The sequence below is a fragment of the Prinia subflava genome, chromosome 3 (genome assembly GCF_021018805.1).
Source record: "Prinia subflava isolate CZ2003 ecotype Zambia chromosome 3, Cam_Psub_1.2, whole genome shotgun sequence".
Taxonomy (NCBI): domain Eukaryota; kingdom Metazoa; phylum Chordata; class Aves; order Passeriformes; family Cisticolidae; genus Prinia; species Prinia subflava.
Genome location: NC_086249.1, coordinates 94,108,716 through 94,136,650, shown reverse-complemented (window position 1 = coordinate 94,136,650; position 27,935 = coordinate 94,108,716). Strand labels below are relative to the sequence as shown.

The following is a 27,935-nucleotide window of genomic DNA, read 5'->3' as shown; positions in this document are numbered from 1 at the left end:
GTGAACTTTCATGAGAAAGGCAGGAGGAAGCTCTGTTGGTCTGATGAGAAGACACAGAAGGAGTGTGCTTAAGGCAGAGATGGAAATTGCAACCCTTTGGTGGGGCAGAAATGGAAAGAAATTGGGAGAGATGTGCAGCAACTTTTCTGAGAGCATACATTTGATTTTACTCTTTTCAGATGCATCATTGTGAGCTGTACACAATTTTCAGTGCAGGCAGATCTGGCAGGAGCATATTTTAGAGGCTTTTCAAGTGGAGTGGCACACTGCAGCTTCAGGCCCTCTGTTCCTCATGATTAATGCATCCTGCTCTCTGTGTATGAGGAACCTCGAGCTGCACAGGTACATCACAGGCACATAAACGGGAAGAATTTAGAAAGGATTTTTCTCGCAAGCCTGGTGGCTGAAAAATACAGAAAATTTTCCTTCTTTTCACCTGACCTCATATCTTTGGTGAACTCCATCTGTCCCAAAATAAGAAACCTGCTTGTTTTGCATTTTGATGGATGATTCTGCTTTACAACATGACATTTTATGACTAATATAGAGTATTTCTGGAAAGAGTCTTATTGAACAAATCAAAGATATGCTTTTACATAATACCCAAAAATGTGGGACAATGTCCTTAAAAATAATATTTGTTCTATATTTTTATTTTATCAAATTTGTTTTCTACCTGCTGTACATCATTGTGACACATTTTTTTGTTGAAAGACCTCTAGAGGGAAATACAAAGTTTTCTTTCCTTCTATAATATGTGCTAAGATACCTTGACTTTTAAGACAAATCCACGCTCTGTTTTAGGGCCTAGACATAGATATTTTTGATTCTATAGGCCACTCAGGAATATATCTGAATTTGTTCTGTTGCTTAGGTTTACAAAGCACCTGGTACATGAAACTGTAAGTCACTCCCTCTGGCTAATCAACATGATTGTGTATTATCTGTCTTCCCATCCCAAACAAGACATACAGAGAAGCCTACAAGCCTGATGGCTCCCTATGGATCACCATGGCTCTAGTATCTAGACTGACGTCCAAATGAAGAATCATTAGGTTTTTGCATAGGCAAAATGGTCCTGAAGACCTGAGCCTGTTAGATTTCAGGATGTGCTTTTCAGCATTAGTGTTCCTGACTCAGGCTGATGCACGGGCAATGTGCTCCTCCCCATGTCCCAGCAGGCAGGCAGGGAGACTGGCAGCTGCTGGGAGCTGTGCCTGCAGTGTCCCTGCTGTCCCCTCCTCAGTGTGCAGCACCTCAGCTCACATGGTGGAAACCACATGTCTGGGAAGGAGTGGGGCTCCCCTCGGGCAGCTGCGCCCCTGGGGTGGGACAGGGCAGGGACAGGGCAAGGACAGGCAAGGACAGCCTGGCAGCCCGACCACCTCACTAGAGGGGCATGGGTTTGAGTGCCCCAGGGAGCAGGACTGGGGTGTGGTGCTGTGCTCTGCCCCTTTTACAGACCAAAGCCCCACTAGGGTTAAAATAAACTGGGAGATCTTGCACCTCTGAGATCGATGGGAAGGTAGGAAACAGTCATCCCCACAACCTCCAGAAACTGTCTGATCACCTGCCACCCCTTCTGGATTGTCATGGCCCTCATCAGCTCCCTGCCCCTCCTGGTGACACTGCGTGCCCCTGTGCTCATCCACAGCCCTCCACCACCATGATCGCACAAGTTTCAGGTCTGAAAGGAGACCTACTCACTCATTTGCTCCTGTGCTGACAACATTCAGGAATTGTCTAAACTGCCAAGAAATCTTTGAACAAGTTCCACTAGTGAAGCATTTATCTAACTCTTATGTGACACTATTACTTCCTTGTCTGGCCCCTGTATGCAGGTGTCTCATCAGACCCATCAGGTGGATGGATGGAAACATCACTGGGCCAAGAAACGTGGCCCCAGTGTGATGATTCAAGCATTTGAGTACTCACTTTATGTGATACGTTTTAAGTCTGAGATATTGAAATGATTAAGTTTGGCCTGCTCATAAATTTTTCAGTGTCCTTTGCAAAGGATGGGGGAGAGGCCAGACAGGCCTGAGCTGCAGTTGAAGGAAACAGAAAGTACCACTACTAATAGGTAGTGGAGAGGTGCTGATTCACTAATTTATTTGGTTTTCCTGTACCTCCAGTTTGCATTAGGTCCAATGACTTCATGAAATATGAATGAGTTTACAATATTTTTCAGGTAAGACCAGTCCTTGTGAAGAGAAAAAAGGAAAAGTAAGATGTAGTATTCAATTATGCAAGAATAGGGAGGAAGTACAGAGCAGCTGACTCAAGGCAAATAGACTGTGTTGGGCAATGGTGTGGTGCTGCCAATCTATTCTTTAATGATGATTTATTAAGAGCAGACAATATGGGAGCTCTCCCTCACTGCCTTCTCTTCAGCTGGATGCCAGCAATTCAGGAAGGCTAACAACAGTGGCTTTGGGGTAGACATATGTTAGAAGATGTGTTAGAGGCTACAAAAAGATGGAGAAATGGTGCAGGTATGCAAAGAGTATTGTATTTACCTTTTCTACAATGAAAAGAGCATGGGTTTGAATGCTGCTGTTGCTATTGATTCTCGTTGACTCCATTGAGAGATACATGCAGTCAGGGATGTGAAGTTTGATTTTATGTGGCTAAACATTTAAGCAAAGCTGTCAGTGGCTTTTCAAGGCAAAAATTCAATTACTGGGATTTTGACATCACTATCTACTTTCTCAGAATTATTTTAAGATCTGGTATCATCCTTGCCTTTTCCCGATACCCTTGTTTTTCTTCATTGTTTCTTCCTTTCTACTGATGGCATCTCTGTATTTCCCCTTTTTCTGCTTTTTTTCCCATTCCACTTATTTCTTTGACATTTCCCCCCTTCTTGTGTTAACCTCTTTTCTCTCCCTGCATGCTTTCTGTTCTTTCATTTGCCCCCTTTTATCTCCCCCATGCAAGCTCTCTCACTTTTACATTAATAGGCTAACCACAAGCAGTCAGATGTTTAAGCTGTCTTTTTATGGCAGTAAAGAGAATGAGCCTTTCCATTTGTGAATAAAAATATTCTTGATAACTTTGAATGACTTCATTTAGCAGTCTGAGATGGTGAGAGAGGGAGTCTGAGGTGAGCCTCTGAGGAAGACAATTCTGCAAAGGAAAATGCTTCTGTGTATATGGCATTCTGCATTCTGAAAATGTTAACAAAGAAGGAATTTGAAGGAGCTGGACACAGTAAACTTTTAATACAGTGTCTCTCCTCGTCAAGTGCTTCTAGCAACACAAATATTTCATTGTGTTCATTTACCAAACCCCTTAACTGTCTGCATTGAAGTAATGAGAAAATTCATAGAACTGCCTCTGTATAATGTGATTATCGAAAGATCTGACTGCATCTGGAAAAACAACTGCAGTTCAAGCTTTCCTTCCTATTCAGAATTTGCTTGCTGAAGGACCTTGCCGGTTCTCTCTCATCATTTGGCATTCTCAGTGTTTTACACCACAGGAACAGTGCCTGCTGTGTTAGCTGCTCTGTCTGGCATTCCTAAGCATCATGACAGAGGTGAATTGAAAGTTCTCCATACAAGCATTTAATTCTCTGTTCCAAGGAGCAGAAGGAGTTCCACAGACTGTACCTTCAAGTATGGTGGCAACTTCCTTCACATAGGAACTCTTAAAATGAGATTCAAAACTTAGGTCATAATCCTTTGCCTACCTGTTGTGTGCAAACCAAGTGCAAGCATACATGTAATACACAGTTGGAATGACCCTAAAGGTATTTTCTAACCTAAAGTATTCCATGATAATGTTGACTAAGAATGGCCAATGGAAGAGATAGGGAACACTAACAGCAGAAATGGGATGCCTGGAGAAGTGCTTCTTTTCTTTCCCCGGGTAATCTGGCTTCTCTTTAGCCAGTTAATTGGGAAGTGGGAGCTCAAGAGGGTCCTTAATTTAGCACTGGCAGTAATTCCCACTGACCAGCCCATCCAGATGCCCACATCAGATCCAGATGCTCAAATTAGAAGGTTATTCCCCTCCATGGCATCAGTGGACAGAGAGATATCCTGCAGAGCCTGTTGAAAGCAGGACCTTAACTCATCTTGAAGAAATCTTTGCCCTGAGGACAAGTAGAATTTGGTAGGACCCTGGCCACATGTAGGTGGTATGAAAAATGAATTGTGGAGCAAAGCAACTGCAGTGAAAACACACTCACCCAAGGCTGTATTGATATAATTTTGAATAATGAATATGTGAGAGGAAACCAATTTGCTTTTAGATATCCTACAAACAGAAAAAATATCAGATAAATTATTCATTGAGAATTATTTGCATAGACAGATAGGAACTCATTAAACACTGAAAGACTGATCAGCAAGAAAGAAATGAAGAAAGTATTTAATCTGGTATTTCTTGTCTCCTAAGCTCCCAATAATTGTCTATCCAACAAATTAATTTCTCTCTTTCTTCTGCTGTTGTTCTGTACTTCATGGACCCTTCTTACTGAATGTTTTACAGCAGAGATTTTCTGTGAGCTAAAGAGCTTGAATTTCACAGACACATATTAAAGTGCATCAGGAAACAGTCGAAGACATTGAATTTTCTCCACTTATTGTGGCTGAATTGCTACAAATTTTCAATTGCTGTACTTAAAAGTATTAGCTACAGATACATAAATCTCTCATTTTTTTGAACACATCCCAGCCTCCACAGGCCAGGAATCCAGCTTTTATGCTAAGTAACATGACAAGCAATTCAAGGTGCCTCTGTTTCTGAATACACAATCTGAGCCAATTTAAAGGGACATAGCTTGGGGCAACCTAAATTGCTATACCATACTTGAGATGGAAAACACTGGATTTTTGTAAAAAAAAAAAAGGGGCTGAATCAGTATCTAGGTTGTTTCAAGCATTTTTTTGTGTAACCTCTTCTTTAAACCCTGCTAAACATGGTCCCACAGCCAGCCTAGGCCTATTCCCAGTGCATGCCTATTCTTGGAATTAGGATATACAAATTGACTTATATTTGCTGCAAATTAAACTGATTGTGTCTTGTCCCACCTTCAGGGGACACAAGAAACATTTGATACCTGTTCTTACATATCCTTTTCATGCAGAAAATTGTTACTGTGGTTCTCAATTTCATTTGTCCTGGAACAAGCAGGCTTTCCTGAAGAAAGTGCATTTTTCTGACTCCTCATTCTCATTTAATTCCATAGTCTTTCCAAGGGTCATGCCCACAGTGTTCAGTTGGAGATTCATCTCCTCTAAGGAGAACAGAAAAAAAATGTCTTCCATGTCTTCTGTATGTGATTCTTTTAATAAATTGGGTAAGGATTAGATGTGGTGGCTTTGCAGCATTGCCACAGTTTTTATTCACTGTGAAGCAGTGACCAAGTGCAATCTCCGATACTCTTCTGCAAAATTGCTGTTTAATCAGTTTTCCCATACTTTATGTTTGTACCACTGATTTCTCTTTCTCCCCTGGACCTGACTTTTCTGAATTTCTTATAGCTGATTCCACATAATTCTTTCTTGCAATGGTCTGAGTGTGCTTTGACGCTGTTCTCAGCCTTCAGAATTCTGCAGTTCTTCCCAACTCAGGCGGACAGTGCTTTATTAATATATTCTTTTGTGCCCTATCCATGCTGGTAGTAGTGAAAACATTGAAAGGAGCTGGCCCTGAATAGCCCATGTGGGATCTCCCCCTCCAGTGTCTGCTAAGCATATCACTGAGTGCACAAAATGTAAGCATGCACACACATGCAAATGTAGAGATGGATTTGAAATTTGACCTCATATTTCCTATTGTACCACAATTACTCTGGGATTTGAACACAATTAAATTTCAGAAACACTTCTCTTTTTTCAAAATAGTGCCCTTTGACATTGTAATTGCTTTGCATTCAAAGCACAGACCAAAATTGCTACCACAAAACCCACTATGATTCTGTAACTGTTGTAAAAAATAATGATATGCCCTCTCCACTCATTGTGCGTACAATAACTCACAGCACATATTTTGTAAAAATTAGAAGCATGCTTGGCTTTGGTTTCCTCTGCAGTATTTTGGATATCTGTCATTAGATCATCTTTCTCTGTTTCTTGTGGCGTATTAAGGAAAGGGGAAAAATGATAATTTTGCCAGAATTGCGGATTGCTTTCCTTTGCCAATGGAAGTTGTGTTGGCTTAGGCCATAGGGGAAAGGGCTGAGATCAGCCTTTTGCACAGGAATCTCTCATGTGCGTGTCTGTGAGATAAATGAGGATGAGAGCAAGCGAGGAGAGAGGAGGGTGGCATTGCAGGAGGGCAAAGTGCCAGAGAACCTTGCTCTGAAGAAAGACAGAGATCTTGAAGTGCACATTATCACTCCCAGAGGAGAGGGGGACAGTCCTGCTGGAGGTCTGCAGAGCAGAGTCTTGGCATGTTACAGAGACCTGGTGGGGTAACTCATGGGTCCTTGGGCAAACTGGCAGGACCCGGCTCCCTGCAGAGCTGTGTCACCTCCCTGTTTTGAGGGCATGCCAGAGATTTATCAGTTCTCCAGCTGTAAATGGAAGACCTTTTTCCCCTTTCCTTTTTCCCCCAGACTTTGTAGCCGAGGGAGGAGCCCAGGAGTTAGAAACCCTTTGGTATTTCATTACCTGGCACGTTGCTGGAAAGATGCAGTCCTTTAGGCAGTGACTTAGTTAAGGCTCCTACTTCTGCAGAAATTTGGTGTTCCCACCGAGGCAGCTCCTAGCAGATGCCTGGTGAGCCATTCCTTTTCTCTCCCACAGTCTCTGGAAGGTTGTATCCCTCTCTTTGCAGGTATAATTCAATACAAACAAGAACTGTGTATTCCTTGCTAGTCATTGCCTAGTTCCCTAGGCACTGACCGAGTCATTACCTTCCCATCAGCCTCCATGGGAAGTTGCATAATACTGCAGAGACACAATGGAGAAAGGGATACTTTTAAATGTGTGCTTTATTTTTATTTTTTTAAACCTGTATAAATAAATACAAAATGACAAAGAGGTTCATGTTTACTAAACATTGCATTTGATTGTATGACATTACACAGTGTGTGTCACAATAGTTCACCTTGTAATTGTGTCCTTTGAGCTGTTGATGCATAATTCTATAAGTCATAGGATACAATTAGTCCTGAAGCTGCATCCAGCCACCCCTTTAGTGGAACCCCTGAGTACTTACAATTGCAAGAGTGTATTAGGGGAGCGCTTGAGTCAACTGGCCAAAAGTGGGGAATTTCATAAGAGAGGTCTGGCATAGCAAAAGGAAATGGTAATGGGAGGTGTAGGATAGATTCTTGAGAAAAAAAAAAAAAACAACAAAAACAACATTTGGGGCATTTTTATTTCTGTTTTTTGTCCCCTTTGTGGTTAACAGAAACATACTGGAATTAACTAGCCAGCAGAAACCACAGGCTCATTTCATGCTCACTGAGAGCAGGCAAATGGACAAACCTTGCATGATCAGTTTTTACCTGATGAGCTGGTTCATATTTGAAAAGGGTAAAAATATACTCAACCACTTGATGAAATGCTGATTCTCCAAACCACTTACCATCCTCACCCACTGAAGGTCAACTGCCAAGGTTTTATAGACATTCTCTGGTCATGATTCGCTTGCTTGCTTCTTTAAATTGCACTCCATATGCTTTTTCACATTCATTCTCTTCAAAAGGCTTGAATAGAGCTACTTTACCGTCACATTTTGAGCCTATAAAAGTACTTGCTGCAAACAATTTTTCAATTCTGTTTGGCCTGTTTAAAGCAAATTGTTTTCACATAGGTTAGAATTTTGTATAGATTTTTCCCATTTATCTGTGAAAAACTTTATATGTATTTTAGGAGTGGGGGTAGCTGTAAAGGATGACCTTTGACTACTTGAGATCTATGGCTGGCCACCTTAGTATGGTTTGTATTTGGTCAGTGACTGAATGTATATTAATGATAACTCATTAATATGTCTAAAAAGGATGATGATTATGTCTAAAAAACCAGCTACAGATTTGAATGAAGTGTGAAAGCCACAGATCTTTTGACCTTACAAATAAGCCATACAAGAAGTTAAAACTCATAAAAAGGTTTTTTGGCAATCTTTCCCTGACCTTATTTTTCCTGCATCAGGAGATTTTTGGTAACATTTAGCTGATTATGCATTCAAATCCGTATTTCCATAGAAGTTTAGCAATGTTTGCCATTGTTTTCATTTGCTACTGCCTTGATATCTTTTCTCAGCTCACGTCTGGCCTCTCCACTCCTGAACAGAAGTTTGGTATATGATTTTATGTGCGTTGAGTTTGTCAGACTTGAAGACTTCTCCTTTCAGAACAAAGGAAAAAATGTGAATTTTCTTTAAAAAGAAAAAACCCTGTCTTTTCTGCTGAAAATTTCAAATCCAGCAACCCTATTCAGCTCTCCTCCCCTTCCCAATGCTTTATTTCCACTGGGCAACATGATTTCAATGCAGCGGTTATACTCTGCTTGGAGTATAGTGAAAATTCATAGTACTTCTTGGCCTGGGAGTTGAACAGTGAGCACCTTTTAAAAGTTTGATACTGGAAAATGAGGCTCACAAAATTACTGGTAATTGAGCCTCACAAAACTAGCGGCCACTTAACTGAAATGATGGGACTTTTGCTTGCTTTCTCTCCTTCCCGCTGTGGCCACCTTCATTTCCAGATGTACCAACAGACAATAGAGATGGCAGGTGTGGAAACCTTCTGGGGTGAATAGAAGAGCTCATATTTAAAAATATTTGTTTGTTCTGAGCAAAGTCTTTTTCACCAAAAAGGTATCTCCATAAAGCTTGCAATATGAGAGTCAGAGGGGCTGTGTGGTGTGAAGCCAAAAGCTGAGGGCTGCTAAGATTTGGGGGAGCATAGGCCTAAGGATGCCTGGACAGCATCCATAGCACATCTGCTGCTTAGGGAAACCACACTGTACCACAGAGGCCAATTCTTCTTATAAGCTTTTAAAGTACATTAGAAATTGGACTGCCCTCTTTTGCACAGCTGTCTGATGGAGGAGGAACAATGCTTTGCCTTGCCATGGCTCAGGTACGGGTCTCCTGTTCTGGTCTGTGCTCGCCTCTGTGTCTCAGGTCCTTTGTCACTCAGACACTGTCATGGGATCATTCGCCTTGAAAGCAGACTGACAAAATGAAACTCACCCTTTGGCTTCCAGGGGAAGGGGAGAGCAGTTGTCTGAATGTGCTGGGTGGTGCTTTAAACAAATGTTAGTAGCTGTAACTCGTGAGAAGTCTGTGGAGAGGTGCTGATGAACACAAAGAGTAAGTACTTCATTGAAGTATTTTTCCCATAAAAATTTCCGTTTCTCCCCTACCCAGGTTCCTCACTTTAAAGCTCTGTCAGTTGTAGTTGTCAATAATTTAAAACTCTTACCTCATTTTTGATCTGCTGCTGGAACAGACCACCTAAAGAGCTCTCCAGGGCTGTGAGTACATTTAGGAGGTTTTCTGTCCAGGTTTTTGTGGAGTTCTCTACAATAAATCTAGGCATTTCTCATCTGAGTTGCCTTTTTTTGTCTCCCTTGACTTTATAGTTTCCAATATGTATTTGTCATTTCTACCTGTGAAATGTTCTCCATGAATTTATTATTTGCTTTTCACTTTGTATATTTTGTATTCTGAGATTCCAGCTTTGAAGCATATGCTGGGCAAAACCAAACCAAACCAAACCAACCCAAACCAACCAACCAAACGAACTCACTGATGTTAGCAATCTTATCCATAATTCTGAAGTCACATATCACTGCTCCACATTTCCCCTTTCTTAGCCAAATTCTTTTAATATTTCTCTATAAATGAGATTCCTCAGGTTTGGTATCACCACTGACTGTGAAGTGAGAACGCCTCCTTAGATAGAGAGGTTTGGAAAGTGCCGAACCAGCAATTTAATTGAGATTCTCTCTCTTTCCTCTCCCTATTTCTGCAAATTCCATACAATAAATCTGTCTTATAAACATCATCACAGATGGTGATATTAAGTATCATATGATGCCCTGACAGTGAGCTTTGGATGCTTCTCCTTGCTAGATCTAATAATGTTACGTCACTTGTGTATATCAGAGCCATGGCAGGTCAGCAGAATGTTGTTGGTTGTCCTGTGACAGCCACCCTTCCAGGAGGATCCAAGGTACTGACAGAAAGGCTCCCATGAGATGGGCTAATCAGCAGGAATAATCCTGAAATTATAATGTGGCCACTGCCTCTAGAGCCAGCACCAGGAGATGCTTGGCAGAGCTCCAGCTCTCTTGCAAAGAGGGGTACCATATACTGATGGGTCAAACTGTCAGTAGACAGGTCTGGAACAGCCTGCAATAGCATCCACAGAGCAAAGAAAAGAGAGATTCAATTGCAGATGGATGTTCTTGAATCAGGAACCACCTTAAGGGAGCTGGAATTTCCCACTTCTTGCTGCAGGTTATGTGCCTGAGGGCTCACTTCATCCAGAGAGAAAATTGATCGTATCTTCAAAAGAAAAGAAAGGAAAAGAAATCCTTCCAACACACGAGTATTTTGTCAGAAAGGTATGGCTATTTCAGAACATTGAAGTCAGCCGCTCTTCTCTAAGAAAGAGCTGCAGTAAAATAATGAGGGTCAATTTGTCATTTTTAAGTAAGTTATGAGCCAGAATCCATGACCAATCTCTTTTTCTGCATGATACTGTTTATATATCATGTTAAATTCTCCAGATCTGGGCTCCAGATTAGATTATGAATGATATCCTTCTTTTATTCCAAAACAATGAAGTACTGAACCTATATTTGAAATAATATGATTATGCAGCTGTGATTTTTTATTTTCCTTGTATGGACAGATCCTGTTTTTTATTAAACAGCCTTAATACAAATTACAGCTGCTAGTCTGACACACAGATGATTTTTCTCAGTCTCATACTAGCCTAGACCCTCCTTCCCTTTGCAACTCAGAAATTTTTATATAATTTCTTTCTCATCCTCCTGACACAATAAAACTTGAGTTTTATTGACAGCTCTGCATTTCTGCAGCCAGTTTCTTTGTTCCCAAACTCCTTACCAAACTTTTTTTGTTGCTCCTCCCCTGCTGATCCATTACTAATCTCAGTACAGATAAACTATTCTTCCTACCAGCTTTCAACTACATTTCTAGGTTGGCTTTTTCCTCCTCTTTATACAGAGCCAACTTCTGTTGGGCGTATAAGAAATACATAATTGGTGTGGGGGTGTAGGCACTATATATACATTAGTGGGGCATCTCATTTTCCTGAATATAGCTGACAAATAAAAAATCATTTTTTACTCATCAGGGAACAGATTGCTTATTATGAAATATAATCAGTATGTGAAGGCATATTTTTTACAAATTGTGTTTTCTGGCATCAGTTTGTTTGTATACATTTAAAATTTTGTTTCCAGCAAACTTCACCTGTGCAAATTGGTAATTTCTAAGAAGACAAATGTCAGTTTTGCTCAAAAGTAGGCCTCCTCACAGAACAGAGCATATTTCAGAGGATTCAATGTGGCCAGAAAGAATCAGAATGGAATATTCTGCATTCATATACAACATATGCTATCTATATTCTGGATACTCAGCTAAGGCCTTTAACAGGATTCTTACATTTCTCATATATATAAATTTTCAAGTGTACTTTTTTCTCTGTTGATGGACTGTTGGATGTTGTATTCCCTGGTTCTTTCTAGCTAGTGCTTGGCATACATGTCAGTTATATTCTGCCAGTAAACTGAAATCAGCAATAAAACCCTGTTCTTCTCAATGAGTTCCATATTGCCATTAACCTTTACAAGTTCAAGTGATATTTACAGGATGAATGTAAACATGAGAAACATGAGCACACTTCACTGTTCTGGGTCCACAATCCTGCCTAGTTTCTTTGTGCAAAATAGTTGTATAACTAAGGAAATGTAGTATTTGGGAGTGAAAATATTCTGACTTGTATGCAGCAGTGTAAGAATTGCATGTGGAATTCAGACATGCTGCTCACGAACATTTGTTGGGCTGAACTGTATCCCTTGATAAGCTAAAAATCAGATTTAACATGCCTTTATTTTGAGGATACACATACAGATGATTTTTCAGAATAAAATGTGCTGATTAAACATTTGGAAAGCCTGAATTTTGTAAATTAGATCAGTGGAGATTTGCAGGAAGGAGTGCTTGCTAACACAAATGAAGAACACCAGCCTGGTATGGGGGTTTTGCTTTTTTGAGTTCCTGTGTGATGCTTAGACATAGCCTCTCTTATATTACACTGGCAATTAGAAAAATTGATGTAGTTTGAGTTTCAGTTTCAGACAGAATTTCTGGCAACAGTGCTTCTGGATTCTGAGTTTAAGGCAATGAGATAGAATGGCTGAAAGGGACAAGGCCAGGAGCCATAACAGGTGACAGGAATTACCTCTAAATTCCAGACCCAAACTTCCCATTAAACTAAAGTGGCTGAAAGCCCATGGTAGCCAAAACCCCCAAACCCCTGCTATTTGTTGCAGTGACTTGGGATTGGATCTGGCTCACCTGTGTTTTGTAGTAAAGTGATTCATATCTCATTTCTATAGAGCACCTGTAGCTGTCCCCCTCATCTCCTGGTGGGGTGCTTTGCTTCTCCTTTGAAGCAGTTGGTCCAAATGGACCTGTAGGGATGTAGGGATGCTGCTTCCCATCTCCAAAACATTAGGAAAGAAGTGTAAATGGGTTATCTGCATGGGCATGGGAAGAAGATGATTGAACATCAGAAGATCCTGGAGCAGCAGCTGTGGTTCTGCTGGTGGCAGAGGTAAATCTCTCAGTGATGATGGGGCTTCTAAGTTTGTGCATGGTAAGGTCTTGGTAAGAAATTTTTAGTAGTAATAATTCTGTTCATTTGCAATACTTCTGTTCAACAGTAATACTTCAGGTCTACCTACCTACCAGCTCTCAGAAGGGCTGGTTCTTGTCTGAGGAAATAACCTGTAATTTTTGATCAAATCAGATTCAGATTTTTGCCTTACCTATTGGTTTGCCTGCCGAGGCTGGGGTTCTGCTGGGTTATCTAGAACACCCCCAGAAAGCACTTAGATCCCAATAACATGGAAATGAATGGATGTGGTGTTCCCTGTGCTTGCTGCTGAGCAGTGTCTAGCCTGGAACAAGAGGGGCTCCTGGAAAAGCAGCTTGCCCATTGTGCTGGGGGCATTGCTGGCTCTGTACTGAGCAGGGGCCCCTGAACTACTGCACCACCCCTCTCTGTGGGGACCTGGAGAGCCTGCTCATCCTGATTGTTTGGGTTAGGCCAGGAAAATCAGTTTGCTGCATCGGTGATGGCATGGGATTTTGGTAGCAGTTTGGGAGCACAGGAAGCAAAGAGAGAGACAGCCATTTTATTTTAGGCTTATGCTATACATTGAGATTCATTATACAATTTTCCCTAAATTAATACAAAAATAGTAAAAATAGGTTAAAAAAAGCCTAAACGAAAACCCCTGACATCTTGCAAGCCATTTATTTGATGCACAGATTAAGACTTCTTGGAGTTTAAATAATCTAGAATTGTTTCTGCCGATCTTTTTTTCTTGTTTTTCCCCAAAATCAAAAAAAGGTAATGACTTGCAGAATGCCAACAACATCAGAACAATTTGTGCCTGAGAAGCGGCTGCCCCAGGCAGGCGCGCGTGATGCTGAGGTGCCCTCTCTCCAAGCAGGAAGCTGTGCCAGGACAACAGGGCAAGGGGTGGCATGTCAGGGCATGCCGTTCTGCTCCAACCCACGCACCATGGACAGGAATTTGTGTTCAAATGCCCTCCTGGGATGCTTTTGCCATGTCTTTCTCAAGGAATCCCAACCAAACGAGAAGTTCGCCATTGCGCTTTCCTGGCAGTGGATGGGTTTCCCAGGGGCTTCCTGGGGGTTCATCCCCCCCACAGTTTGGAGTTAAAGCTTCTCCCTGTTCTCTAACAGGATTGGGCAGGGGGGACAAGGTTGCCCTCCCCACTCCACTGCACTGGGGTCACTGGGGGTGCCCTGCAGTGGTGGTGTAGTGCCTGGCCATGGGTGGAAGATGCTTCCTACCTTTGGGAAGGGGAAGGAGAAGGGGCTCTTCCCCTCCCCACCTCCTTCTTGACAGACTGGTGTGTACCCCAGAAAGGCTTACTTATTTCACAATATTGATAAGAAAATAAATGACAAGTACTTTTTGTGATAAATGTAGGGATAAAGCCATGGAAGAAATACTTTGTCCCTACTAGCTAAATTAGCTAAATTGTACAATCTGATTTTTATGGATCAGTCTTTTAACATGTGCAAAGGCAGGGGAGTAAAAGGCTCTGGGTAATTCTTTCTAAGCAAGAGCTTCCAGAAAGTGGTTTCCTACAGGGCTCGTGCCTTACCATGCAAGCACAGGTTCAGCAGAGCCCGCCAGCGGTGCTGCCAGAGTGAGAATCTTGAGGAGCTGTTCCTACACAGCAGCTGATGCTCTCTGCAGGCTGAAAACCCCAGGAACCCCGGGGAAGGGCTGTGGGATGGGGACAAGGGCAATGGCACCACCACAGCCCCTGGTCTGGCATCCCCAGTGCCCACACAGCAGTGCCATCCCTCCCCTCCCATGCTCCCATCCCACAGCTCCCAACCATGCCAGAGGAGCTACTGCAGCTGGAGTCCACAGCAAACCCAGAGCTGACTCCTATTAACTCGGCTTCCCTTCCCTGTACCTGTCTCCCTGAACATGCCATTTGCTTCCCAAGTTAACAAAATAGGAAAAACCACCACTCTGCTAAGTCTTGAAGTCACCAGGTCTTCTCCCACAACCCACTTGCTTTGCTGGCTCTGTTTTTCAGAGATGCCAGTCTTCCTTCTGGACTCCCCTGATCTCTGCCCAGTCGTGCCACCACTTAGTTTTGTTTCCCCTTTGAATAAAAATAAAGATGTTGGCTGATGTGGGATTTCATGGCTCACAGGAGGACAGTCGGCCTAGAAAAAAACCATTTAAAAGTACACCTTTCAATTTACAGTACATGTTTTACCTGAATTCAGTGCTGGCACAGAAGGCTTCATAGAGCAGATGTGAATCCTCTCATGACTCAACATAACCTCAGGCCACTTTGGTACTGTATTCCCTCCAGATTCATGCAGTTGACCACAATAAGTGTATTTGCTTGTCTTTGGAAAAGAAACTCTTTTTCTTTGACAGACAGGTTTTTCTCGATATTTCTTGCTCTAGTTTTAATCTAACTAGAACACTTCCACATTTCTGCTTTGGGCAGAAAATTCTGTCTTCATCAATTAATTTTTATGGCATAGTTATTCCAGCTATAACAAATTTTCTTTCTTTCTTTTTTTTTTCCCCAGTTAGAGTAATTGTAAATTGAAAGTGGACTTGTGCTAACACATCAGAAGTTATATTACAAGAAAACTGTATTGATCTTGAGGGCCATATGCAAGTAGGTTGGCTCTTTTCCCCCATGCTTACCCTGTAGTAAAAATATACTGTACACCATACTTTACTGTATGGGAATTTTAATGTTTGTAGAAGATATATGTGCTCAGTGAGCCATAGTCCTACATAGCCTTGTTAGCCTTAGCTAAAACTTTCACTGTTAGATTTTAGTCAGTGCCTGACAGTGTATAATAGTCTGTTCTACTCACTGAATTTATAAAAAAAATTGGATCATCTATATTGCAAACAAAACCACAGTGATACCTGGGCTAAAAAGCCATTTAAGAGTATGACAAAAACCTGCTTAAGCCTAGGTAGTCTTCCAAACTGGAGGTTCACCAGTAAGGGTAAAATCTTATGCACAGTTAGCCACTGGGAGTGCTTTGGACTGAGAGCAGAGGGCTGCATCTGCACCTACTAATCCATCGGCGCAGGGAAGTCCATTGACTTTGGTGAAGGTAACTGCTCCAGAGGAAAAAGTTGAAGGGGAGGAAGGCCAAAGTGGCTTAGCATAGTCTGAAACCTTGAGAACATGGTTCATGTTGAGGTATTCAAGCTACCTGCAGAGAAGAAGCATTTGGTGCATCCCTCAGACACATCAGGATTCAGGCAGAAGTCTCATGGACCTGGGCTTGAGTGCACCTTGGACATGTCTGTGGCTGCACCTTGCCAACCCTGGAGGTGGGGAACAGAATGGCAGCTTGATGTGAAACACAGTGAAAAATGTATGTGAGTTGGTTTTGGCTCTGTTCTGGGTTTTCTCTCTTTTGGGGATGCTCCGGTCTCCTGCCTGTCCTGTCCCTGTGTGGAGAGGGGCATGGCTCCTCTTCTCCATCCCAGTCTTGGGTGGCTAGCAGGAGTTACTGGTTACTGCAGAGGGTAACACGGCATTGGGGGAGAACTGCTGGGAGAGGAATCTGCCCTTAAAAAGACTTCTAGGAATGGGCTGGACAAACATCCTTCAGAAATTATTTAAATGTTGTTGGCTCTGCCCTGGGGTCAAGGGAGTGGACTGCATGACTTCTCACCCTGCCTTCTGTGAACGTTCAAGCCTCTCCTGCAGCACTTTGTCACAGGAATGCCTCCACATCCTTTTTCTGACAGCTTTGGAGATAGAGAAGTAATTTTATGCCTGGTTTTATCACCTTTCTTGGAGATCTCTGAAGGCCTCACATGGTGAGATTTAATAAGAGATCTGTGAAACTGCAAGCTTGTCTTTGGACATCTCTTTAAAGATGCTCCTGTCTATGCACTGCAATTAGATGTGAGGAGGTTTATGGTAACTATCTTGGCATGTGGTGTTTGCAAATGATAGCATGAGGGACAGCAGAGGTGTAAAATCAGTGTTTGCCATGTATTCCTCTTGGCAGTGTACAAACAACCTCTTTGACACGTCCCAGTTCCAAGTGTCCCACAAGTCAGTAGATTACTGCAGAGGAATTGCAATTCCATTGTAACTCTCAGCTAATTTGCTAATGCCGTCAGAAGTTTAAAAGCCACTGCAGCTGCCCATTGAACAGCCAGGGGACAGGGTGGCTGGTATTTAAACAGCATACTGACGATCATAGAAAATCTACACTGGAAGTATATTTAAGGAAGATTTTTTGGCTGGAAAACATAGCCCCAAGCCTGAGTCTAAAGAAAACAGGGGAAACAGCTCTTTTTCCTAGACTTACATTCATTTGGCTGTCTTCAAGGTGTCCGCCTGTGTTCTGCCAAGGCTGAAGTTGTTGTTACAGCTTCCCAGCTGCTACCGAAGCAACTGTTGTTTACTTAAGCAAAGAGCCTGTGCGTTCCTGGACACAGCTTCCTTTCTTCTGGTTAGGCAAGGGACTTATCCAGGGGAAAGCAAATGTTGCCAGCTGCACTGCTGACTTGTTTTGCTAGTGAGAATGTAACATTTTGCTTCAGGGCAAAATATCTGGTTATCTTATTTTCCGCTAGGAAGGATGCGTCAGAAGTATCTCTTTGCTTGAAAATTAATATTCAGTAGGTAGCATTTGCAGGTTTTGCACAGGGCATTTGGGGGTCACTGTGATTTGGGTGCTAAAGAGATGTTTCCTGCAATGAAGCACATCCTGGGTTTGTGACCATGGACGTCCTAGTGACCATACAGGTACCACAGGCAGCTTCCCGAGCCATGGTGCTCCCAGTCCTCCAAGCCCCATGGCTCCTGCAATGCCCCCTTCCCCTCCAGATACTGTCATTGAAGCAAACTTTGTGCCAAATACTGAAAACTTTTCAAGTACTCTTAGTTTCTTCATGAGCTGCAAAAGGGGGTCTGGTTGGAATACATTCATGTTGCACCACAAACAGTCCATATGAAACCACCTGACACACCAGGCCAGCTTCCTGCTACTGGGTTTTCACAGGCAATGTATGGTCAGAATACTCTCAGCAAAACCTACAGAATTGGCTTACATATTCCCACTGGGGTTCAACCACATGATGAAACCTTGCAGTAATGAGCCTGTCGCTCTTAAGGATGGAGGGGGCGGAGGAGGGAAGAGATGCTGCTTTATCTGTATTACTCCACATCACAGATGCTGACAGAATTATTGATTTAGAACTCATGGCTCCAAAAAGACTCAGTAATGTAATCTTTTAATTTTTTTTTCTTTCCCTCTCAGATGTTTTTGATAGGCCTTTTAGATACGGGCTCTTTGGGACATTGTTAAACTTGCTGCTGCCAAACCACGGTCCCAACCTTCGGTTTGTTCCACCCAACTCTTACTGTCTACTGTCTCCTGGAAGAGCCCATAGCTGCAAGGTCTATTGCTTTACAGGTACTCTAGGAAGAGTGAGGGATTAAGTTATACATTATGTAAAACTATCCACTAATCCTCTTAGTGTGCATTACCAGTGAATGGCCTGAAATAGGCTCTCACTAAAAGAGCCCTAACATTCACTTTCTTGATGACATTTTAGTATTTGAGGTTTGTATCATGGATTTTGGTGCTGAAATATTCAGTACACCATCTTCTGTCTGCTGCTAGATCCACTCACATGTCTTAGTAGAGTGCTAACAAAATTACAGTTGGTAAAGCAGATTACATGTTTAACTAGTAGTGAGACATGTATAAAATACAATGATATATTTTCTAGTGACAGAGTCACATGGATCTTTTTGTTCCTTTTTTTTGTTCTTTTTTGTTTTTATAAGAAAAAGAAACAGCTATAAAACCATGATTAAAAATGTTACAAGGGATGATTTCCATTTTAAAATAATGATACTCTTAGAAAAAAAAAAGTGATTCATAACATAAAAGTGTTTGGAAAGCACTTGGTTGCTGTGTACTGCCTTCTTTCCCAGTACAGTTTGCTATCTTTTATATAGTCTTGCATAAATGTTTAGATTAGGGGAGAAAAGAAAAATTAAATGTGATGGCAAAGACTTATAAGAGCTGACTCACTGACTTGAGTTATTGCTGTGCAGAAAGTTTGTAAAGCCTTTACATCCAGCGAACATTTAGTGCTACTTCAGCCTTGACAGTTGACCTTTCAACATGATTTGGTTTAGCCACAATAATTGCAGCATCTGCAGTACAGGCGATGCAGACAACTGCTTAAGAACCCAACTTCTTCCATTAGATCTTACTTTATGCATCTAAATTTTAACCTCTCTTTGCATGGGTGTGCAAATTCTCCCATATTACCTGTTATAGGAACTGAGCAAGGTACGATACCCCGGCTCTTTTAATTTTTTAAAAAATTTATTTTAAATTTCTCCCATAATTTTGAATATTCCTGGATTTAGCTTAGAGGAAGGAGGGGAAAACCTCTAATCTCCTTCCTGTCCCCACACATTTAGTCAGTACTGGTTTCTTTCTTTTTTCTCAGTAAGACCTAGTGTAAAAAAGCAACTGACAAATCAAGTTAGACTGTTGTAATTTGGTCAACCACTCGGGTGCTATCCATATCCACCATTTCAACACACTCTATTTCCTCACGGTTTTCAGGATTCTTCTTCTCTTTCCTCTTCTTCTTGGAGGGTGGCAGGAAAGTCAGTATCACAGGTAAAATGGCAAAGCAGTGAAAGAAGGTGACTAATGCTATTAAAAACAAGCACCTGAACAGTGTACGGGTCAGATTTGAAGGCACAGCTGCAAGAGGAATCAGACCAACAATATAGCAGAGGTAGCTCTGCAAAATAGCTACCCCATGCACTTCCAGGGCATTTTTCACCCATTTAGTTCTTGTGAACTCTTTGCCCAGGACAAAGGTTGATAACAGTGGAGCACAGTTGTCAATTGTATAATTAATTCCGTAAATCAAGCACAACACAGAAATACAATCTAGTTCCACTTTCCACAAGGTCATAAAACCTATAACTCCAAATTCAACCGAGGCAACAGTTAGAGTGAGCCAGACATTGATCAGAGAGTCTGCCACCAGGAATGCAGAGAAGAAGAGCAGAAATAAAGCACTAATGCAGGAGTTTTGTAAGGGGGCTCCCACTGAAGAGGCATAACGATCCATGTACACAAATGATGGATTGAAAACGATGAATTTCACCTTGGAGGTGAGCGAGAGCTTCCTCAGGGTCTCCAGGAGGTCATAAAGTTCTTCCCTCTTGGTTTCCATTGTCTTGGCCACCAAGAACATCCTGGAGGCCACAACATCAACTTCATTGTTGTATTTCTTGGAAAAGATGATATCCTCTGAAAAATGGGCAAACTGAGGGGTCTTCAGGAAGGAGTTCCTCAACATATCAGTGAAATTTTTCTTCGGCAATCCAGTAGATATGTTGAGTTTCCTAAGGTAATTTAAGTAGCTCTCGAACCAAGATATCCTCACAAAGCCCTTGGTGTACTCCAGCACGTCCTCCTGGACACTGGTGTTCCAGTACTCGATTGACTCATAGATGTAGAACCCAATGACCGGGCTGTAGTTGCTGAAATACTTCTGCTGGGCAGTTGTGTACTCGATGGTCCGAGTTGCAGTCGCTACGATGTTGCTCAGGTCTGACCCCTCACTGACCTGCAGGTAGCCCATTAAGGCAAAGGAAATATAAACAAGGTAAAAGAGAACTACAAAAGGCTTGACGTAAGTGTTTGTTATCCAGTCACAATAATAGCGTTTCAGGAACCACACCAAAAGATGACTCTCGTAAGTGTTCGTTTCCTCTGAATCATCCGTGTCCTCACTGAATCTGGCTGTCAGAAGAAACCTATACCATGCAGGCTTCTCTTGCAATACCTCTGGCTTTGGTACCTTTCTGCAGAAGATACTATGCTGGTAGTTGTTTTCTATGTAGCCAGTAAACACCAGGCTGGAACCATAAAAGGAGAGTACATAGAGGTAGTTGAAGAAAATTGCAATACAGGAATTGCAGCAGAAAATCCTGGCTGCTTCAATGTTAGTGAAGGGACTGGCACCTATTCCAAAAGTGACCAGGTACATGGCAGTGGTGAGAGAAAACGAGAGCATGGAGTCTGCAAATACAGCTGCAGTCCTCTCTTTAACGTGTTGGTCTTCTCTAGTTTTTCTCCAGGAGGACAACATTTCAAAAGTCCCATACAACCCATGACCTACAATAGAGAACAAAGGTAGTGTTTAAAGTATTCAAATCCTGAATTGCACAGAAAAAAGTAACGTGGACATGCTAAAAGGCTCAAAGGAGACACAGCTACCAGTGCTTGAAGGAAACGTCCTGTAGAAGAGAGAAGTGATTATGGAGGTGTAAACCACAGAAGCATGTTTGCTACCTTGCCTAGCAAACCTTACTGCCAGAGCTGGAGGAAAGTTCTGCACTGCTGGCACAGGACTCATGGGTTAAAGAAATAGGATTTTTTTACTCTGCTTGGCTGTTTTGTTTCATTATTTCCGAGTGCCTGTGATGGAAGATGCTTTCAAATTAGTTTTTTCTGGTGATTGTATCTGACCTGTGGTGAAAACAAAGAAATGCGACCTTGAAGTGCCTATGCTGGAAGCAAAGTATTAGTTGGCTGCTTTGTAGAAAATCTGTAAAAAATGAGAATTCCACATAAGCTGAAAATTATCAGTTAAATCAGTTACTGATTTCTCCGCTTCCTGTACAAATTTGCCATCAGGAAAAAGGAATCCTAGAGATGAAACAAACAAATAAAAGTACAAATGAATTTTAGAGAAGGAGAGTAGTAAAACTGATATGAAGCTGCTAAAGGCACTGGTCTTCTTTATATATCTAAGACCTCATAAAACCAAATACAGCCCTATATTTCTTGGCAATGTCTACATTTTGTAATGTATTTAATTGACTCTTAAAATGGATAGACCATTCACAAAAGAAAAAAAAAACATTGACCTAAAGTCCTGTGTTTAACCCCCAAGTACAGGTAAATTGGGAAAAGTACATCCTTTATTTTAATCCCTGGTTGGTCATCTTCCTCTTACAGTTTCTGTGTTGTGAAGATGCATTTGGAGAACACAAATGTGTTCTCTGGTAGTGAACCTGGGCTGGGAATGCAACCATTGACCATTTACCAGGTGAGAGGTGCTGAGGTAAACGTAGTTTGACGATTTACACAGAGACAAAGAGAATACAGTCTTTGTATCACACCTAAAATGTGAGATGGTAATATTTTCTTATAATAATTCATTATAATGTTCATCTTTACTTAAGTGATCCTTTTCATATAATCCCAGCCTCTCTGGTGCCTTTAATTCCTCCTCCTCCTTATTAGTTTGCTGATTTTGCTGTCACTTGTCTGCTTCTCTGGTCTGCTCTTGGATTATCTCCTGCAATTCCCAAAAGTCAGTCCATGTGTTTTGCTTTTACCCATCCTCTCTGATAGTACTAGATAAAATGATCAGTGCTAAATTAGCTCTGATAACACTGAAGTGCAATCACTGAACTTTTGAAGCTGATGCTCCCCTCAGGAAGGTCAAGGTAATTCACAGATCTCTCTAAGAATTTCAGGCTGTCTGCAGGGTACCAAAATTGCTGTATCAGCTCTGCAGACAATTTTCACTTTTAGTATAAGGGCTATAAATACAAGTCAAGAAACCCCAAGCAAATGAGGTGTTTTGAAGAACTGGAACCCCACAATATATATAAGGGATGTTGGAACTCACCGATCTTGAAGGTCTCTTCCAGCTAAAACCATTCTATGATGCTGTGAGTCTATAACCATGTTTATTCTTAAATGCCTTGTACAGGCTAAGTATTTAATTAACATGACAAAATAACCATTTTGTGGTCAGCACCTTTTACTATAGGGGCAGTTGTTGCTGATTCACTTCACCCTTCCTGAAATCTGTGTTTTGACAGATGGCAGAGCTGGTCACCCTGTTCTGCTGAAAAGAACAGGTATGGAGTACTTTATAAAGAAGTCACAATGCAGAGCTCGTAAGTTGAGACAATAGGACAGCTGGTGTATCTCCTTATCACCTGCTGTTTAGTGTAATGAAGTCCACATTCTCATGTATATCAGATATTTTACCTATTTTGTTATTTAGAGTCGTGGCATGGACCTCAAATGTCCAATTTGTAGCAGTATTACAGACCTGGCTTTGGCATTCATCTTAATTTTCCCCAACAACGTTTTACAGCTGCTTTCAGAGGCCAGGTCAAGACTGTCAATTTGATAACTAGCACTGTGCCCCCTCTTAAAGCTAATGGGGAATACTGGAACTCCCCAGACATAAAATGAAGCAAAAAGCACAATCAGTGACTGGCACCCTGTTGCTAATTATGCTTCAAATAGTTATGTTCTAGGCTCAGTAGGGAAAGCTATTAAGCTTGCTTTCAGTGTGTTCTTTGTAAAGACAGACTGACCTTTATTTAAATGTAACTGATCACTTGCCAAAGTCGGGAGTGAGAGGTTTAATCCATTTATGGCTCCCATGAGTCCTGCAGACAGGCTTGTCTGCGAATTTCACATGGCATCATACGTATTAGCATTGAGTGAGCAAAACAGAATAAAATGAGGTCATTGAATATTGCAAATTACTTCCATCATGAGCATTAGCTATAGCATGTTTTTGTAAAAAAAAAAAAAAAATCAGCATGAATAGGCTCTTGCCTAAAAATGCTCAAATAGCCATATTAATTTAGAGAACCTTTGACTCTGCAATGAGAGAAGGAAATTGGAGCTAGTTAAATGTGATGCTGAAGATGACGTTTTAACTGGTATAAGGCTTTGGATAATGCTTGATAACATGACTTCTGATACCACATTCCTTCTTTAAGCAGGAAAGATAGAACCACAATTTGCTCTTACATAATCTTCACGACTACCCTAACATGGAATCTGATTTAGAGAACTGCTCAAGTAAATGCATGAAGAGGCGTCACCACATGTGCTCTACAAAGTCAAGAGAAAAATATTTGGATACTCTCCTATTTTAGGATAGGTTCCTTTTGTTGTTTGCTACACAATCTGTGTACTAGGAGCTGGTATTTTCCTTCAGTTCTACAGTTTGTGATTTCTCTGTCCATTTCTTCAATAGCTACAGAATTAGCATTTACATGTAGGAGGACATGCCTAAATGTCAAAGTTGTAGACTTTTTGCACCAGTGGCACTCCTGACCTGATCCAATTTCCTCCGAGAAAAAAATTAGGCCCAAACTCAAGCACAAATTAGACTTGGTAGTCAGAAGATCAGCTGTATTTAACTAGGATGGGATTTACCTAACCTAATTTAACTCTCTAAATAGTGACTGTAAACACAACTTAGGTGACAATCTCCAACACTTCAACTTGCTGATGTTCATATAAGTCTAACCCACAAAGACTAGGGCAGATATCTCCATTGAGGCATTTTGAGAGAATTTCTTTTACTTTTCTGTCATTTCAGAGTTTCATTTTTTGTATCCCTAATCAATTTGCACCTCTATTTCTCTCACTGTTGCTACATCTATGCCATGTAATATTAATGCGATGAAGGCAATTTTTTCCTTGTAAATAAATTCTGTAATTGCTTCAACTGATTTTCCCTTTTTAATAGAGATTTAGCCACAAATCTGCAATCATTTAGAGCAACTTGTTCATTACTCACGGTCATTCAGTAAATAATGAACATGAACTCGAACAGCTAATGGGCTACTGGAGATCTTTTCCTGCTGACATTTGCTGTTATGATTCACCGGTCGTGCCCTACAGTCAGGCTGTACAATCATGAGCTAACAGAAAGATGGGAGTTTTTAAAGAAAAAGAGGTTCAGGGTCAAAGGAAAATGTTAAAGGGATAGGAGAAGTATTGGACAAAATGGGAATCAAACGTTTTTTTTTCTTATTCTTTTTCTGCTACTTTGCATTTAGGAGATACTCCTACCATGTGTTAGAGGACTGAGAACAGACATTCTGACTTTTGTAGCCAAAGAAAATGAAGAAGGAAATTACTGTTTATGCTGAGGATCTCACAGGTTTTTCAGCCTGAGATTGACTACCTTTAATTTTAGAACCTGGTAATAATAATAATACTACCAATAAACCAAATAAATTAGGTTTAGCTTAAATACAGCACTTTTATGAGTAGCCTGAAAATGTTATAAAAAGTTTAATTTGCCTCCTTCAGAAACAAGTCTTGCAATTACACATGCTCTGCAAAATCAATGCAGAGCATACCTCAGAAAAAAAGCACTTGTAGCATGTTGTGAAAACGAAAGCAAAATTTTCTCTTCCTTAAAAGTATCAAATAATTTAACTCATTTTAAAATACTACTTATCTGCAGGCACTGAAATGGTTCTTTTTAGTACCATTTCCAAACCAGAAAAAAGAAACGCATCTTTTCCCCTGCTCAGTGGTTGTTCAAGCAAGGGGCTTCATGAATTGGCACGGGCAGCCCAGGCTTAGTGTTGGCTCTGCTCCTGACTGCGAGACCAAAGCAGAGGGAGGAGAAGAGATTTAAGCAGCCCTAGAGCCTGTGAGAGGACAGCAAAGTGACCTTCTGCTCACTGGAGTCACAAACCAGTTCTCTGTTTGCTTGGCTTAACTGCTTACCTGGAACAAGGGCTGCTGCCTGCTTTTGTAAAACAAGTGAGGGGTATGTTCAATTTTGCACTAAAATCATGTGAAGTTTTGATCTTACTGTGGTGAGATGAGGCTTGGATATCCAAATAGAGAAATTTGGAGGAGAGACATTAAGAGGAATGACTGAGAAAGACGTTTTTGGTTCTTCTTTTTGCACTTTTACCCATCTATGAAAGTAGAGAATAATAGTACACTGTGGGTCTCATCTTTTTTTGTCCTTATTGTTTTGAAGGTTGTATGTGTTTGACACTTGAGTAAAATCTCTGAGTGAAACATCACTTACAGGTTTGATGTTTCAGCCTTCTGTGTGGAAGGTTGCATTTCAGGGGTATTAAGATTGTATTAATCCTATTTTAATGCAGAGGCACACAAAACACTAATAACAACAGATCTGCCCCTCAGGGAGGCTGAGTGCTGCACCAGGATGTATGGTGCCCATTAACTGCCACAATTAACACTGCCACAATTAATACCAATAAAGCATCAAACCATCTTCCAGGGGGAGCACACTTCACTAGCTGCAAAGCTGGGCTATGGGGTTTCTCCCTTCTCAGGCATTACTTCCCCTCTCCTACTGAAGTTTTCTGCTCCCATATGGCTACTAATTCACCTGTTTTATTCTACACTGGAACTAAAGGAATGTGGTGGGGATCAGAAAGTCGTCTTTTTTTTTTTCGAAGGTTACTTTTGAAACAAAATCTTTTCCTGATGCTGATGGCAGAAAAGACTGTCTGAAATGGGTAATGACTTATGGTGGGATATACGGGAGCCTTGTAAACTGGGTGGGTGAAAATTTGAAGTGGAAGCATGCTCTGATGGAATTTCTGAGGTTAAGTGTGGATTTTGATTTAAGGTTTTTGCTTGCAGTGTAATGGCTGCATCCCTGTAACACTATCACTTCAGCTGGACCACTGTTGTCCCATTCAGGTTGATTTAAGCTTGAAATCACCCCACTGAATTGGAGCACTTGTCTGCAAGAGGAATTTAGTGTCCTGTGAAGAAGTGTGTGAATGTACAGAGGGCAGACTATGTTGCACCAGCTTTCTTTGTGGATATCTGTGAAGCACAGCTTGATTCATGTTTCAAGTAGAGTGAAACACCATCCTCAGAGACAAACACCAGATGAATTAACACAAAATAGCTAGGATGCTGTAAATTCATATCCCAGCTTGCTGCCAATGCAGGCAAGGTCTCAAGAACTGCTCTTGTTCAAAAATAGTACATAGGAGATCAGAATCGTATCACAGGAATTGCCCTTTCCAAAACAGTACCTGCAATAACATATGATATAATGAAGGTGCAATGAATCTTCCTGGCTGACAGAATTAAAAATAACAATGTACACTGCTCAACTCCAGGACTGCTTTCCACAGTAATGTCAACAAAGAGGCTGAGATAATTTCCCCCTGCTGACATATTTTTTTCCAGCTAGATCAGTGATCTCATCAGCTCCTATCTTCTGACAAGCCAAGTGAAACCGCTAATCCGGACTCCCTTTGTCACAGGAGTTGCAATCCACCAGTTGTTGACTAAATACCCGACCATCCTCACGTGGCCTCTCCCAGCAGGCACAATTTCAGCCCAGAACATACAGCAGGCTCAAACTGCTACTGAATGGGACAGGCAGAGCAAGAATATTTGCATCCAGCTGAAGCAAACATCTGGTTTCATACCCTGTTCTCACTAAAATAATAAAATACTACAGCTAAATGAGATCCTTCAGCATGCAGACAGAATCAGCACCAAGCCTAATTTATACAACAATTTTCACTGGGTGGATAAGAATTTACCAGCAAGGGTTGAGCTGACCAGCTATACCATCACTAGCATGCTGTTGTAACAAACCCTAAGCAATGTCCAACTTTGTGGTCCATAAATGGTGCAATACTCCAGTTTTGCTGCATGAATGTCAGACCTGAAGGAGGGTGTGTTTTGCTGAACATCCCACAGCGCAGACTTGTCTGTCCCAAACATTTGTGCTGAGCTGAGAAAATGCACTGTGAATCCTACTTGCTTTTCCTACACTTGCCTGTCTGTGGGAGCCCAGTTCACAGTGTAGAGTAAAATCCTAGAGGATACTAACATCCTGTAAGGTACTCATCTAAACAACTGTGTTTCCAGGCAGCAATGCTCACCTCAGGGGACTTCTGACTAGGGGACTGCAGGCTGTGGGCAGCTGAGCAGTGTTAAATGCATCCTCTGTGGCAAAGTGATTGAAGTCCCAGCCACATAAGCACAGCCTGACCTCATTTCATAACTCCAAGCACAGGTTCAAAGGCTAAGTAAGCCTGAATGCTGTATGCAGGCATGGCACATGGATTCAGGACACACAAAGAGCAACATGGGATGGGATGTACCGGTATAAGCATAGGCTGTACATATTGTAGTGCTTTATTTGCCTCCTGTCACACTCCTGTCAGTACTGAAACTGCATTATGGATATGACAACATACCTCAAGAACGTGGTAACAGTACTGTTAGGTAGATTCAGTATTTGCAATTATTGTTTTAAAGGCTCCTAAGTTTTACATATATTATCACCTAAGATGTACTATGGCTGCAGGTAC

At 41.4% G+C, this 27,935-nt stretch overlaps 1 protein-coding gene across 7 annotated transcripts in view; it reads right to left on the bottom strand.

The window, feature by feature from the left end:
- Positions 1-27,935, bottom strand: part of PTCHD1 (patched domain containing 1) — a 115,024-nt gene that overhangs the window by 61,590 nt on the left and 25,499 nt on the right. For 3 of the 7 annotated variants that reach the window (XM_063392944.1, XM_063392946.1, XM_063392947.1), the window contains exon 3: positions 6,624-20,943. In XM_063392944.1, the coding sequence (XP_063249014.1) occupies positions 19,289-20,943 (1,655 nt within the window). In that variant the 3' untranslated portion in view covers positions 6,624-19,288. The remainder of the gene's footprint in view (positions 1-6,623; positions 20,944-27,935) is intronic. The other 4 variants (XM_063392950.1, XM_063392949.1, XM_063392948.1 and 1 more) reach the window with 4 other exon arrangements.